General features: G+C 40.4%; 1 protein-coding gene across 4 annotated transcripts in view; it reads left to right on the forward strand.

Moving 5' to 3' along the window:
• Window positions 1-12,554, forward strand: part of LOC117542211 (guanine nucleotide exchange factor VAV3-like) — a 50,522-nt gene extending 37,968 nt beyond the window's left edge. For 3 of the 4 annotated variants that reach the window (XM_034209765.1, XM_034209766.1, XM_034209767.1), the window contains exons 24-27: window positions 834-921; window positions 1,403-1,532; window positions 10,724-10,872; window positions 11,760-12,554. In XM_034209765.1, the coding sequence (XP_034065656.1) occupies window positions 834-921; window positions 1,403-1,532; window positions 10,724-10,872; window positions 11,760-11,801 (409 nt within the window). In that variant the 3' untranslated portion in view covers window positions 11,802-12,554. The remainder of the gene's footprint in view (window positions 1-833; window positions 922-1,402; window positions 1,533-10,723; window positions 10,873-11,759) is intronic. The other variant, XR_004568396.1, reaches the window with a different exon arrangement.
• Window positions 12,555-15,509: the final 2,955 nt, after the last annotated feature.

Below are 15,509 nucleotides of genomic sequence, written 5' to 3' on the forward strand. Positions count from 1 at the left end.
AAAATGTTTGTTAAAAAAGACCCATTATTAAAGCTGGTGGTGACAGCTACCAACCAATCATACAACATTTAAGCAACAGCTAAACACAATGCATTTAATACAATATTGAGAGTGGACAATTCCCTTTAAGTCATTTACATTTCAAAGTATTTTCTCCATCGGTGACACAATGTCCCTTTTGTCCAGGGGTGATTTGTTTCCTATGCTCATAGCCATATTTAAAATGTAGACACTTTTTCATGTTTCCAGGATGAACAGTTGAACTTGGATTCTCATCATGAGTTAATTTGTTAAACAAAAAAACATACATTTAGTTAATTTGTTGTGTTCTTTTCCTCTTCTGGGTTTGAAAAAAATGAATTATTACAAACGTTGTATTGGTTCCGACAGTATTTAAGGGATAACAAAGGAGGGAAGTATTGTAATCATGTTTTTCTTGTTAATTGCTCAATGTTTAGCTCTTAATGCCTCCAAAAAGATTTTAAACCCACCAGTCGAAGAAAGAAACCCCATGTCTGTAATAACCACTCACAAGTCATGTCCCCTTTAAGGCATTACCTGGAATAAAGAGTCACCAGCAGACTCTGGTATACAGTATTCATTAATCTTACATTGTGTCCCTATGCTGCTTCTATTATTATCTAATGTGAGTGAATTTGATCTGATTTTGACAGCAGGGAAAACCCAAGGAGTTCTTGTAAAACAAAGTTGGCTGGCTCTGCTCAGCATGGCAGCCGACAGTCAGACCTTCGTGATGGTTCACCACAGAGACTGGATTGATGTGGAAGCATGTATAGTTGATTAGCAGCCCATGTCTTATTCATCCTCCACAGGTTCAACGATAAAGTCAAGCACATTAAGATTCTGACTAAGGATGGCTGCTTTTACATCGCTGAGAGCCGGCTGTTCAGGACTGTGCTGGTAAAGGTTTTTACTTTGTATGGATTTTTGTGCCCTATAAATTACTGAAGCATTAATGAGTATAATCATTTTGACATTAAACCCACAGCATGCAAGATAAAGGTTTACTTTTGTTTTGTAAAATGATAAAATATGTCTACTTGTGGTTTATTTCTACATATGTGTGTGCACTTGCACAGCTACACGGACATGTTGTTAGCAACTGCCTGTGGTATTGTATCTCAATAGCTAATATTAGCTTGTTCCCAGTACTTGAATTGGGTAGATAAAATGTTTTTTTGCGGATAGTTGCCCTACTCATAAACACTTCCTCTGCCTGCTGTGTTATTATTAAGATCAAACAAGCAGTTACTTCCTGACCAACCTACCCACCCATGTCTTTGCATTTATTTCTATACATTTGCACACAATAGCATCTGAGTTCACATTGGGTTTTCTTTACTAAGAGTTTGTTTTGTTATATTGTGCTTGTTTAACACAGGACTTGGTGGAATACTACAAGCAGCACTCACTAAAGGAGGGTTTCAGCAGTCTTGACACCACTCTGCAGGTCCCCTATAGGGAGATGTCCAATGGAAACACGCCCAAGGCGATTATCAAGGCTGGCAGTGGTGAGTGTGCTTCAATAATCCAGATACCCTCTGAGAGACAACCTGACACAGGGAAAAGTTACCAGTTCAGATCAGATCTGGATCCGGGTTACAGTTAAAAGTAATTTAAAGCATTTGTTTTGAGAACTGTAGAGATGGGTTTACAGTTCAGATAAAGTGAGGCGAGTGGGTTTCCCCTCAGAAGTAGACCAGTGTGGATGTCTTTCTCTAAAGCAATTTTTAGAAACTGATATTTGACAGCTCATTAAATATAAATGGGGAGGCTGTGGCTCAGTGGGTAGTGCGCTGAACTTCGAATCAGGAGATGGGAAGTTTGAGTCCCACTGCAGTCAGCATGTCGTTATGTCCCTGAGCAAGACACTTCACCCCAAATTGCTCCTGTGGGGATTGTCCACAGTACTGAATGTATGTAAGTCGCTTTGAATAAAAGCGTCTAACAAATGACATGTAATGTAATGTAATAAACAACAGAACAGGCTAAGGGAAGAAAACTGCTAAAATCTGTATTTTACTTGCTATATCCCCGAAGTATGTCCTCACTTCAAGAACTATAGAAAGATGTCCCACGCCACGTAACATTGTGAAATTATGATGACAGAAAGCATTTGTCTTGCTATCAGACACCGTGTGTCTTAATACCTGAGGCAGTCCCATCTGTGATATTTGAGACACGCTAGACATATTTAGCAGAGTTTAATGAGCCACATGATTCCCAAGGGAACAGCACTGGTGGAAAGATATAGCAGCTTTTCTTGGGAGACATGCTTTTGTTGTGTTGCTGGATTGAGCCTCTTTCACACTTTCCATCATTACAATGAAGTCATAAATCCTCCTGGGACCCAGCCCATTGAAAATGTCCACTGTAGTGGACATTTTGTTAACATGCATCTCCTTTTACTCTTTTGAGCTACTCTGTCAATCCCTGATGTGATGTACAGAGGACATCCTGGTCTTTCCAGTGATATGTCATTGGTTCAAATTGCATGCTGGGAAGTTCCTCTTTCTTTTCATCCAAAATGGCTGCCATATCAAAAACAAAATTGTATAGAAGCAGCAGAAGTCAAATATTGTTGAATAATTGTAATTTTTACCATGAAAATCCTATATATTCTTGTTTATTAACATGTGAGGAACTATATATTTAGTTCTGAAAGCAATTAAATAATTCAAGTTTTCAAATAACAGGCCTTTTATAAATATCCATTCTAGTGGACGTCCGGACCATCTTCATGGACTTTATGACTCAATATTGTTGCAGAAGACGGAACTGAAGCAGACATTTTCTGTACCAGAAAGTTCAGGAAGATTAAGATTTTGAGCTCTCAGATGATGAGAGAGATGAGGCTTTCACACCTGGGATAGAAGAGGGTCAAGAAGAAGGGGGGGGGGGGAGATGCAGGAGACTCCATGAGCGCACAGATAGAGACAGATAGGGACGAGCTGGAAAGACATGGCCCTCTGTGGACCAAGAGTAGCACGTATGTCTTATTGTTGTTTTTATTTTAAGTGGAGCCACGAAAAATGAGAATTGCCTCAGGAATGCAAGCTTTGTTTCTATGAGCAGGTCAAATGGAGACCACATCCATAAAACTAGTCAAGATGACCCTACAGCCCGTGCTGACTGGAGTCAATGAGGTACTTTCCCACTACATTGACTACAAAGTCTTTGAAGATCTGGAAAGATTCACCAAAAAACAAGCTAGTTTTGTATTGACCAAAAAAACAGCAATGTTCAGATCAATTACTTATTCATGTTTTAAATAAAGGTGAATGTATTATTGTATTAATATCACTCGATAACCATAATACGTTACATAGTCCATCTGTTAATTTTGGCAGTCTTTTCAAACTAATATGGTCCCGACGTCCTCTACAGTGGACATACTGTAACATTTTTAAAATAAAATTAAATTAAAAAAAGTCTAAATTGCAAGATGTTTTTGTAACCATAAATAGGTAGGAAATCACAAACAAAAGGAAATTGGAAGACACTTGTTTTCCTCGGGTCCCAGGACAACATTTTCTCTTTATGACATCGGACCTAGACTTTTGGTTCTGAAATGTTTGCTATTGCTAACTTGCAAACAGTGCTTAATGTAGGTTGGTCAGTAATGTATGTTTTATTCTCAAGGGTCAAACTTTTTTTTTTAATTGGCTTTGAATTCATTTGAAGACAATGACTCATACATATATCATGCCTTATTTAATTTTGCTAAAGGATGCAAAAGATGGTGAAATGTACACAATCAAGGATGCATTAATGTGAATGTACACTCAACCTTTGTTCTATAAGGTATGGCTTTGGGTTATGAGGCTATGCATGCTATGTGAAAGACCCCATCCCTTTCACAGAAGATGTTGTATAGAATTATTGTTAAACTCAAATATGAGAAGCTTTCACAGTGTATGAATGAAACATGCAGCCAAGATAACGTTGCTAAAGTACCGGTTACCTTGTGCTGAATAGGTAAATGTTGACCGTGAGAGGTAAAGCAGCGTCTCTGATTTCAACCTGCAGGCTTCAACAGACATGAATACATTCACACTCGAGCTTAAATTCAACAAGACCGGCCCCTGCGTGATTACTGGCCCTCGGAGACAGGCGCAGATGCTCATTCACTCTGAGGAGGCATGTGAAGGAGAAAAGTCCTGAGGAAGAGGAAGGATAGAGAAAGAGGCAGGTTAGCAATAGAGAGTGTGAGAGGGGGACAATGTGGATAGAGTGAAATTGACAGAAGTAGGGGGAAAGAGGGAGAGTGTTGGATAGGTAGGAGTTGAGGAAGAGGTGTAAGAAAGTAAAATAGGGTAAAGGAAGAGAGAACTATTTGGGACATAGTGAGACAAACATTGATGGAAGAAAAAAGCTAAGAGAGCTAATGGCAAGGGGAGGGATAGAGTAAATAAAAGAGCACAATTAAGGGTCATCTGGAGGCTTTTGTAGTGGAGTTAATACACCTTTAAGCTAACCAAGAGTTAGAGGAGGAGATAGAAACCACGCTCTTGTCTGTGCAATAAAAATAGGGCTTTTTATGCTATCTTATTGTAGTGGAAAACTGGAAACTCCGGGAGTCAGCTAGCAGTGTTCTGCACCTCTACAGCATAACACATTCTTTTCATTTATTCAAACCAAAGTGTAAAAACATTTCATGGGATTTGTTGTTCCATAATTATTTCTCAGCTACGTCTAGAGACTCCAGTAAGTTGTTGTGCTTAGCCAAGGATCCCTGACTATTGTGGTATATTTATCTTATTGACAATAAGTCTGGTAAGATACCCACAAAAGTTTTTTTGTCAAAGTGTTGAACCATTCCTCGCTGCCAAACTGTACACATTACAAGCCAGACCACCTCCCACTAAGATCTAATGTATTCTTGTGATTTTGCACTTTCATATTAACCTGTTTGTTTTGTATAAACACATATTCAAATACAGATTGCATTGTAATAGCTAGTGTGAATGAGGTAGAACAAAGACACAATGCGGAGAAGGCAGGGGGGAGAGATAGAGGAAGAGACAAAGACAAAGAAGGGAGTAGGAGAGACAGAGAGTGAAGTAACTAAAAGGAGCGTCGGCGGCTCACCAGGCTTGGCAGGGAGGTCCCAGTTAGGGCCCAATGCCCCAGGCAAGCACCAGGAGCCTGCTACTCCAAACGTCACACTGCACACGCTGCTCAGCTCCGAGATGGCGTCACAATTTTCCTGACAGGACATGACATTTCACTTGGGCTGGCAGTGGAGGAAACTGTGAGAGCCGCCTGCTGACACACACCTGGTCCCAACTGGTCCAACTGAGGCGCTGCGCCTGTTTCCACAAAACTGGGAAAAGTTTGCAAAAATGATCTGATGTAAATGAGCAGAAAGCAGCTGGAGGTAAACTGTCTTAACTTAAAGAGAGACGTACGTGTAAACAAGCACAGTTGCTGCAGCAGAGGGAAGCAGGCGACGCTGGAACAAAGTCAAAGTTAGCCCTTTGTGTCTGCTCGGATGTAAAATTCTGCTACATCCTTGTCCCTCTGCCTCCGTTGGCAGCAACGCTCTCCCAGCGCATCACGCTTCAAAGCAGCTCTGCAAGAGGTGTGTTTGTGCATCGCTGCCAATCAACGCGCTTTCCTTCTGTGTGAAAGCCTTGATAGACCCGGCATTGCCTCAGTGCATTCTGGGATAGATTATTATTGCCTTAAGTCGTCCACCCCCATAGACCGACTTAGTGTGGGCAACACGTACTCTGTCGGGTAAACAGCCTGCACAGAAAGACAGATGTCACGCCAGAAACAAAAAGCACACACAAAATGGTTTGAATCTTAAAACAGACAACTCTGAGTGAATGCAAGCCTGAGCAAACAATCACAAGATGCAGAACTACCGAAAAAAACATCAACATTCTGGAGTAATTTGTTTAGAGGAATCCCAGCCAGCAACTTTAATTAAGTCTGAGTGCTTTCTGTCTGTGTGTGTGTGTGTGTGTGTGTGTGTGTGTGTGTGTGTGTGTGTGTGGGATGGGAAACAATTTAAAATCATCAGTGTTATTAAGATTTACAATTTTGTGGTCTTAAAAAACGATTTTAAGTGAATAATCTTCAGCATTTAATAGAGAAATATTGAAAATGTTATTGGATGTTTAGTTTTGATAAGATGACACTGCATCAGTATAATGTATATATTAAAGGGCCCATGTCATGCTTTTCCGGTTATCACCCGTCCCCTTGTGTGTTATGAAGGTTTTTATGCATGTAAACGGTCTGCAGAGTCAAAACCCTCAAAGTACACCCTGTAGGGAGTAAAACTCTAACAAGTCTGTGCTGCCCCAGAACGCCTCGTTGGAGATGTTCCATTGTTTGCTTCCTGGGTTCTGTGACGTGTGAACACCCAAATCAACAACAAATGGACCAATCCGCGGAGCACCTCACACACCAGGATCCCTTGGCTAACTAACAGGGAGTCCCATTGACTTGCATAGAGCTCCCTGAACGCTGGTAATAGACGAGTTGGGATCGCGGAGAAATGCTCTCCGCAGACCCATTCTCACAGCGTTATAAACCTTTTTCTTACTCAATATCAAGCCACACTTATTGTTTTTACTTCGGCTGTGAGTGTTTGTGTGTGCTCAGGATGGGTTTCGCTTGTTCTCGCTGTGTCGCCGACCCGGAGGGGGGGGGGGGGGGGGGCAGGAGCTCCAACAAGCCGTTTAGGACAGAGAGTGAATACCTGGTGAATACACATACTATACAGAGATGCTGTATGAGAAACCAATGTGATTTTGGAAAATCGCACAATTTAAATCTATTCTAGTAGAACTCAACAATGGACATATGATCAATAGAAATGGCCATGACATGGGACCTTTAAGAGACATACGTTTTGTGCATTGCATCTTTATATATATATATATATATATATAAAGCAGCGGACTAAGTATGCAGATCTTTTACTAAATTAAAATTGTAATATCACAGTGTAAATACTCCGTAACAAGTCTCTGTGGTATTAAAAATTCTAAGTAAAAGTAAAACATTAGCATTAATAAGTATTTATAGTTCAAAAAGTACCAGCAAGAAAGAAAAAAGATAATATAATACTTTATCATATTTATTGATCCTTTAATGTGTTCATCACTTTAATTGTTACACTGGTAAAGGTGGAACTTATTTATTTTGCTTATGCCGTGTAGCTCTTGAGTCTCCTTGATCCTTGGTATATAATATACTATTTTTGTATTATTAATTATTATAATAATATAATATATATATATTATTTTTTTCAGCAACTAAAGCAGATGCATAAATGTAATGGATTAAAAAGTAAAGTATTTGCCACTGAATTGTTGTACAAAGTAGCAGGAAATAGAAATACTCAAGTACTAGTTCAGTACCTAAGTTATAGGGACTGTCCACCACTGTTTATGCACACATATATGTTTGTTTATACTCTGTGCAGGTACTCTGGTCAGACAAACAGTTGACACCTATTGGCCTGCATTTACTAATCCCTGTGGGCAGAGGAAGAAGTCATGTAACCATATTGTTGTGGTGACAGCAGGCGGCTTTCTGAGTGTGAGGGGCACATGGGATTTCATATGGGAGCAGAAGTCTTTGGCTCTGCGGTGTAGATGTTCTTGTCATTTCCTCGTGCTGTGCCCAGACGTATACTTACCCCCATACTGTTGCTCTGGCTCGCCTGGTCTGAAGCTTAAAAGGTTCTTATTGCTGTGTTATACAGTATGACTTGGGGGAGATTATAGAAGCTACAGTATGAATCCAGTTCAATAAGCTGTTACAACAGCTTCAACTCTTCTAGGGAGCTTCTACAGGAGAATTTAAAACTGCAGGGATTTGCTTCCATTGAGCCACAGAGCATCAGTGAGGTCGGCCACTGCTGCTGGGCAATAAGTGGGCGTTCATACCAAAAGCAGCCATGATGTTAACATAACACAGATAGGCTGCCTTGGTTGGGTCATGTTGCTTCAAATACCAGTGGGATGTTTTGAAAATACAACCCAGGAACGCCAGTTAAAGTGACCTTCAAAGGCTTATCAAAAGCTAAATCACTGCATAGAGGTTGATAATACTCTGAGACAGGATTTTACGACTCAGCGACAATTATTTTATCTGCCAACACGATAACTGTGTCGTAGCAATGTTCTTCACATTTGATTGGCTACTGAAGCGCCTTGCTGGATGATACTGTGTTGCAGTGCAGCAAAAGTTGAGCTGGTGAAACCTTTTTCTGGAAAACCCTCTGTGTTTTTTTTTAAGGACCTCAGCATTGGCCTCATGCAAATAATTGAGAAGACGGGCCTTGCACACATCCTTTCAGATCCTCCCAAAGGTGTTGGAAGGGTCTCAGATCTTCCACACCAAACTTTGGAAAACCATTTCTTTATGGACCTGGCTTTGTGCAGGGGGGCATTGTCATGTAGGAAGGGCCCTTAACTGTTACCACAAAGTTTGAGGCACAGTACTCTCTGAAATACTATTTTATGTTGTTGCACAGTGGCGAACCGTGTCTATCACAACTGGACCTTCTGTAGACACACACACACACACACACACACACACACACACACACACACACACACACACACACACACACACACACACACACACACACACACACACACACACACACACACACACACACACACACACACACACACACACACACACACACACACACACACACACACCCCGCCGCCGCCGCGCCCCCAAACTGTCAGTCCAAACGTACGCTCTCATTCAGTGCAACGGCCAGGGCATTCAATCAAGGATGTAGAATACCTTGGTTGAAGGATATTCTACCCAGAGACCCAGAGCAAGATCTGATTGGTTGTTTTTTTTTCTAACACAAAACCACTGAAATGCGTAGTGCATGGTCCGAGAAGGACAAACAAATCAACGTAACACTGTAATATTACAGATCATCAACACGGATACCATTCTCATTTATTCATTTTACATACATTTTATTTATATAATTAAATCGATTTTTTTGTTTTTGTGTTATCTGAGTGTTCCAGGGTATTCTCTGAATACCTTGAAGGCCCTGACGGTTCACCACTGTAATAAGACCTAACCTTAATTACAACTAAGGGGAATAGCCCAAATAATAGCTTGTCAGTATTTTATGAAAATAATGTGTGTGTGGTGACTTGACAAATGTCTGATGCTCTAACAGTTTGCCCTTCTCTCTCCCACCCGTCCTTGCTTTTTTCTTGTTTTTGACTTTGCCAACTTTTCCTCTATCTCCCTCTTCTTTACCCTCTCTCATACCCTCTTTCTGTCAAACTTGTTAACTTTGCCTATATGTTCTGTCTTTGCTCCCACTACGGCCTGTATCCCCCTCCCATCACTCGCTCCGTTTCTCTGTAGTTCCTCTTGGCGGCTGCAGCTTTGTTCCTCCCTCCTCCTCGCCTTTCTGGTCAGGTACAGGAACATCTTTTCTACTCTCTTCGTCTCTCACTTGCTGTATGCCCACATTTCCAGGTTTCCAAAGACAAACTGTCTTGTTTTCCCCGCCTCTGTTAAATAATGTATTCTAATGATGCCGCTCATACGTCATATTGCTAACCCTAACAAGTCATCATGCGGGAAAAAAACATTCACGTCAGCTTCCTGTAACTCTAAATCGGAAATATTGCGAATTTCTGACAGCTCTGATATCTCCTCGTAAAATAACTTCAGAATTATCCACAAAACAGTGGCAAAGAAATGCAAAGCCACCATTTACATTTGACCCAAATCCAACAAATACTATCAATTCAGCTACTTAAAAGGGAAGAGATGCAGTTTTGTGTTACACATAATAAAGGTATAAGATTACTCTGTCTGCCTTTGTGTGCATGTGCATATATTGTATATGCATGCATGTACTGTATGTGTGGGCTTAGGCTTCTGTATTGGCATAATGCGCCTGTGTGCATGAGGGAGTAAATGTATTCCTTTCATCCAGCACATTTTCCCATTTGTGTCTCCTGTATTTTCATAGATAAGGTAAACAAACCCGTGCACACCTGCGTCACAAGTGATATGAGCCCTGACCTGCATGAGTAGGAAAAATCTGGTATAACCTGAGAAATGCTCCTTTAGAAACATTTAATGATAGAAAGACATGAATATGATAACCCATGACCTACCACCTCTACTTTTTTTGTTGCAACCAAGCCAGGTAGCTGTATATATTTCTCCCTCATCTTTGTAGTTTTGCTTTTACATGTACACTTAGTTTAACTCAGGACCAGGAGTCAGGGCTGCCTTATCTTACAAGATCCACAAAGATTTTACTGTGGATAATACCTGTGTCATACCATTGAAAACCTTAACCATCAACTACAAAATATAATGAACATATACCACTGTATATGAAAGGTAGAGAAACTGAGTTTTGTTGATCTTGTTGCCTTGTGATTGTCCATGGACCCCAAAAAACTTTAAAATACTTGGTTTCTAATTTGCAGTTGACCTCGAGTTTACATTTTCCAAGTTTTATTAAAATATAAAAATAAGATCAGTTCAGGGTAATGTTTAAAAATCCTCGCCCTTAAGTGCTCCCAAGCATATCTAAGAGTATCCATACTTTTTCATTATATTCTGAATAAAGTGCCAAAGAAAATGAAGTTATTTTACCATTTTAAGTCAAATGGCTGCTCTATGAGCTTAAATAAGAGATGTCTCTCAATAATAAGACTCTTCCTCTCAGTGTTTTCCCCCAGGGTGGTGGGTATTGCCGTGGCACGCTATGACTTCAGCTCCAGAGACACGCGGGAGCTCTCCCTGCAGCAGGGTGACATCATCAAGATCTACACCAAGATGACCAATGGGTGGTGGAAGGGAGAGGTCGACGGCAGGGTAGGTCTCCTGTAAGATGTTATTACTGAAATGTGTCACTATGGCAGATTTCATCCTTACCCTGGTGTTTTTGCACTCTTATCAAATACAATGGCAAGGCACATTTATTTACATAGCACCTTTCAACACAAGGCAATTCAAGGTGCTTTACAAAAATGAAAGACATTCAGAAAAAGGCATTTAAAAACAGTCATTAAAAAGCAAAGATAAAAAATAAACATTAAAAGAAAAAAATACATGAATAAAAAGTTACAGTGCAGTTTAAGATTTGAATAGTTCACACAGAAGTTCCACTTTACTGATGCTAGCTCTAGTATAATTTCTTCACACATGTATTCTGCATGCTTATACAGTATTTTTACACATCGTTTTGATTAGACAATTCACTCTTGAATACCAGGCATTAGAATTGCAGTATTAGGTTATAATGTTCTGCTTTGAGTTCATTTGAATACAAATGATCAATGATTACCATCTCTTAGAGCTTAAAGGGAGTAAAACCATTTATGTTGAAGCAGATTTCCCGTAGTGTTATTTTGTGAGGATTAAAGTCTCAGTGTATCTACTGGTCTATACTAACTTTACTCCAAATTCTATTTGTGATTAAATTAAAGCACATTTTTTCACAATACAAAGGCTTGATATCTGAGTGTCTGCATGGAGGGTGGTTTGATTTTGACAGGGTGGGAAGGAGTAGTGTAGAAATCTTTATGTGTGTGCATTATGCAAAAATGTGAAAGCTGGGATCAGAGTGAGAGTTGGAGGGGACAAGGACTACAGTGTGAGAAAAATTCACTATTCAAAATTCCAAACCTACATGATAAATGTTTACCCGTCAATTATATGTGCCATTTAATGGATTTTCTCCTGTTATTTCACCCTTTCAGATGGGCTGGTTCCCATCTACCTACGTGGAAGAGGAGGACTGACTTTGGGGGATGAATGACATCGAGTCAGTGTACATTCAAAGTTGACCTCCTCCTGTGAGCGCCATGCTGCTCCGCCACTCTCTGTGCCCTTCCAGTCAGATATATTTGATAAAAACCCGGGGACTCAAACTGAAGAGCAAGCGGTGATGCCCTCAAAAACCTTCTCTTGCCCTCTGACAGACTCTCACACAGAGCAGATGTCAAATCACAGATTCCAGGAGTATCTGGCCTCTCTGCGGCCCTGTCTGTCTCCCGGTCCCACTGGGAAGTGCATGTGCTGTTCCCGGATAACCCTCACTCCTCCTTTCCTGCTCACCTTGTCTTATTATTGATGACTACATTGGCTGGTGTGAGACTCGCCTTCACTGTCATCATGTTTCAATACCAGGAAGGCTCAGTCACCCAACTGGAACACAGATCCTGCTGACAGCGCACTGCGCCCAGGTACCGCAACTAATTGAAATGCAGGAGCTGAGGAGTTTGACTGTTGTTGGAACGATACAACCCTCTTGGCTGTTCAGATATTTGTGGTCAACTCTCTATCTGACTTTTTAAAGTTTAAATCACTGGTTTAAACTGTATGTGATATTTATATACTTTTGCTGAGTTTTGATCTGACACTGTTTTGATGGATTGATCTGTTATGCACATGTGCTGTTATTGTAACCTTAATTACAATATGTCTTGTTGAGCAAAAAGTCATTTGTTCATATCATCACAGGATAATGTTTTTAAAAGTTTTGGTATCCACCACTGATGTCTCCAAGCTTTGATTCCTTGTCTGTTATCATTTCGTTAAATCAAGTTTTACCATTTAATTTGACCGGCCAGCCACCAGGACAGAAAACAAATGGTTTGAAAAACTACAGAATTGTTTGCACAGACTGTCAATAACAGTTAGCTCAGGTAAGCTCATCCTTATGCTGGTCGTCTTCAACAGGGTCTTGACCTGACTGCAGTCCGTCTACGTATCTGACTTAATTCGGCAAAAGCTCACCTCGGATGGCCTTCCACGTAATCACTGAATAATCCTGTGCATGTTATCCGTTGCTCTGGTCTAGGTAATCCATATAGAGCTTAGTAAAGGTATTTTTTGAACAGCAACTTGTTAAGCCACACTCCTCAGTTGGATTGATATTCATGGCAAAGGAGTACTTTATCAAATGTATGTCCAAAATGTGAGTGATTTGCATTTTGTGTTTATGGAAACAGTTATACAGTAGATTTTTTCACTTAACAAATGGGAGATAAAACAACACGTGAAAATCATGTTTTATTCTTATTTTCATCTCTTGTTTCGCTATAGTTTAATTCCTGTCCCTTAAAGAATAAAAACAAAAGACACATTCAAAGGATACACTTTGTAAGAATGGAACAAAAGAAAGGAAATAAATCAACAGCTGCAATAGAGAAGCTGCTGGTGTGCCTGCTCATACGGCCACAAGGGGAAGAGTAGTGTGTGTGTGTGTGTGTGTGTGTGTGTGTGTGTGTGTGTGTGTGTGTGTGTGTGTGTGTGTGTGTGTGTGTGTGTGTGTGTGTGTGTGTGTGTGTGTGTGTGTGTGTGTGCGTGTGTGTGTGTGTGTGTGTGTGTGTGTGTGTGTGTGTGTGTGTGTGTGTGTGTGTGTGTGTGTGTGTGTGTGTGTGTGTGTGTGTGTGTGTGTGTGTGTGTGTGTGTGTGTGTGTGTGTGTGTGTGTGTGTGTGTGTGTGTGTGTGTGTGTGTGTGTGTGTGTGTGTGTGTGTGTGTGTGTGTGTGTGTGTGTGTGTGTCCGGCCCTGAATTAGTGGTTTATGAACCTACCACATGCACTTTAATAAACAATAAAGACAAGATTAAAATGTATGATTTAAACTGGAATTATTCCAAAAAGCGCACCGATCACCTAAATTGACATTGTTAATCGACTGGCTCCACCCCGTTGGCACGCTAAGTGACTTAAATCAAACACAACGAAATGACCGTAGGCCTAACAGGTGGTACCGCTAAAGTTTTCAAAATTGATCTTCAGGTGATGTCGCCGTTCATTGAGGGGCTTGTACCTTCAGTGAGATTTGTTTGTAAAGAAATATCCCGCTCACTTTACAACTTCACACTCATTCCACCCCAAAATGTTTGAAAATGTTGAGTGTTTGGGACATAAAGACTGAGTGGACTGCTTAATGCTTGAAACAGCTTTATTTTAAAGATGTTGATCCTGGAGCATATTGGGGGGACTTCATGGTGCACAAGACTGACGGGAAGCCCTTCAAACCGGTGAGTTAAAGAAATGATACTCATGCAGCTCTGTTTTTGCTGTTTGCCTAATATGCATTGTGTATCGTGTTGTGTATCGTGTGTACTTTGGCCTTTGCGGTTTATATTGTAGGCCTACATGTTGTTTCTCTCTTGGTGATGTTTTATTCTGCTGTTAACTCAATGATAAGTGTCTGTCTTAATGTATGTGGCTTAATCTGCATTGTGGCACACCCGCCGAGGTGTGGCTTTTACTTGGCTCTAATAATTTATTTGGTCATTAAGTCGGTCATGTGTTGAATATTGAGTTTTGTCCTCTTTCTGGATTTACTTCTTGCAAGGCTACACTGAGAAAGATGCTGAATGATAAGCAGTTGTGTGCACAGGCTGCAGTTTCATCTATGGATAAGGATGATATTGGTTGGGCCTTAAGGGCTATGATGTGCTCTGGTCTACGTGACTAGTTTATTCAATTTAATTTATAGCCTTTAAGTGGTATTTAATTAATTGGATCTTGCATATTATGTCATATAAGCTTATTTATTTCTTTACTGTGCCTCTAAGAGTCCTACTTTATTACTTTTCCCTAAACACTTTTTACACAATAATAGAGGAACGTTAAAGTAAAAGTGTTATGTTCTTCAGTAAAACATTCAATTACTTTTTCCTTTCTTTGAGCTAAAATAACCGGCTGTAGCAGTAGCTACCCCTTAATGGGCAGATGTGGTTCATTTACGCCAAAAATCACAGTTATGGCTCGCCACAAAGGTCTAGGTCAGGGGTTCTCAAAGTTTTGATGAGTGAGGGCCAATTTAGGTACCCAATATTGGATTGAGGGCCGCCCAAGAAAAAACGGAACACAAAATAATTCCAAAACAAATCCTTTCTTTATTTTACTAACCAATTATACATACAGTATACATTAAGAACTTGCAGAGGACACAAAGTTGGGTTATCTACAGACAGTGACTAGCTAAAATCGCTAGCTAACTCCCGTTTCTGATTATGATAACTTACAACAGATTTTCCGCTTAACCGCAACTCGCGAGATGCCTAGTTGCCATGCAACCAGTAGTCTAGCAAACTTTCCACAAGCTGTCATTCATAATTTAGGAATGACAACCCAGGGGGTGCAGTTTTACCATTCTTAAATTCCATTCTAATTCTTACTAGATACGAACCATGGAGGATTAAAATATAACGCATGCATTTCAGCGTGTCACATCGCGGGCCGCCAGAACATTTCCGAGGGCCGCCATTGGCCCGCGGGCCGCACTTTGAGAACCCCTGGTCTAGGTTAACATTGTGGACCATCAAAATAAAATAAAAACCGTACTTTTCTAATATTTAACTTTGTTTCTATTGAATGGCACTATAGGGGAAAAAGAGTGCCCATTTCTCATGTTGTATGCTATTTGAAATCATCAAAGTAAAATAAAATGAACAAAAGGAATTACAAGGCCAAGTCGTGTGTGTGA

Source organism: Gymnodraco acuticeps, unplaced genomic scaffold (genome assembly GCF_902827175.1).
Source record: "Gymnodraco acuticeps unplaced genomic scaffold, fGymAcu1.1, whole genome shotgun sequence".
Classification (NCBI taxonomy): domain Eukaryota; kingdom Metazoa; phylum Chordata; class Actinopteri; order Perciformes; family Bathydraconidae; genus Gymnodraco; species Gymnodraco acuticeps.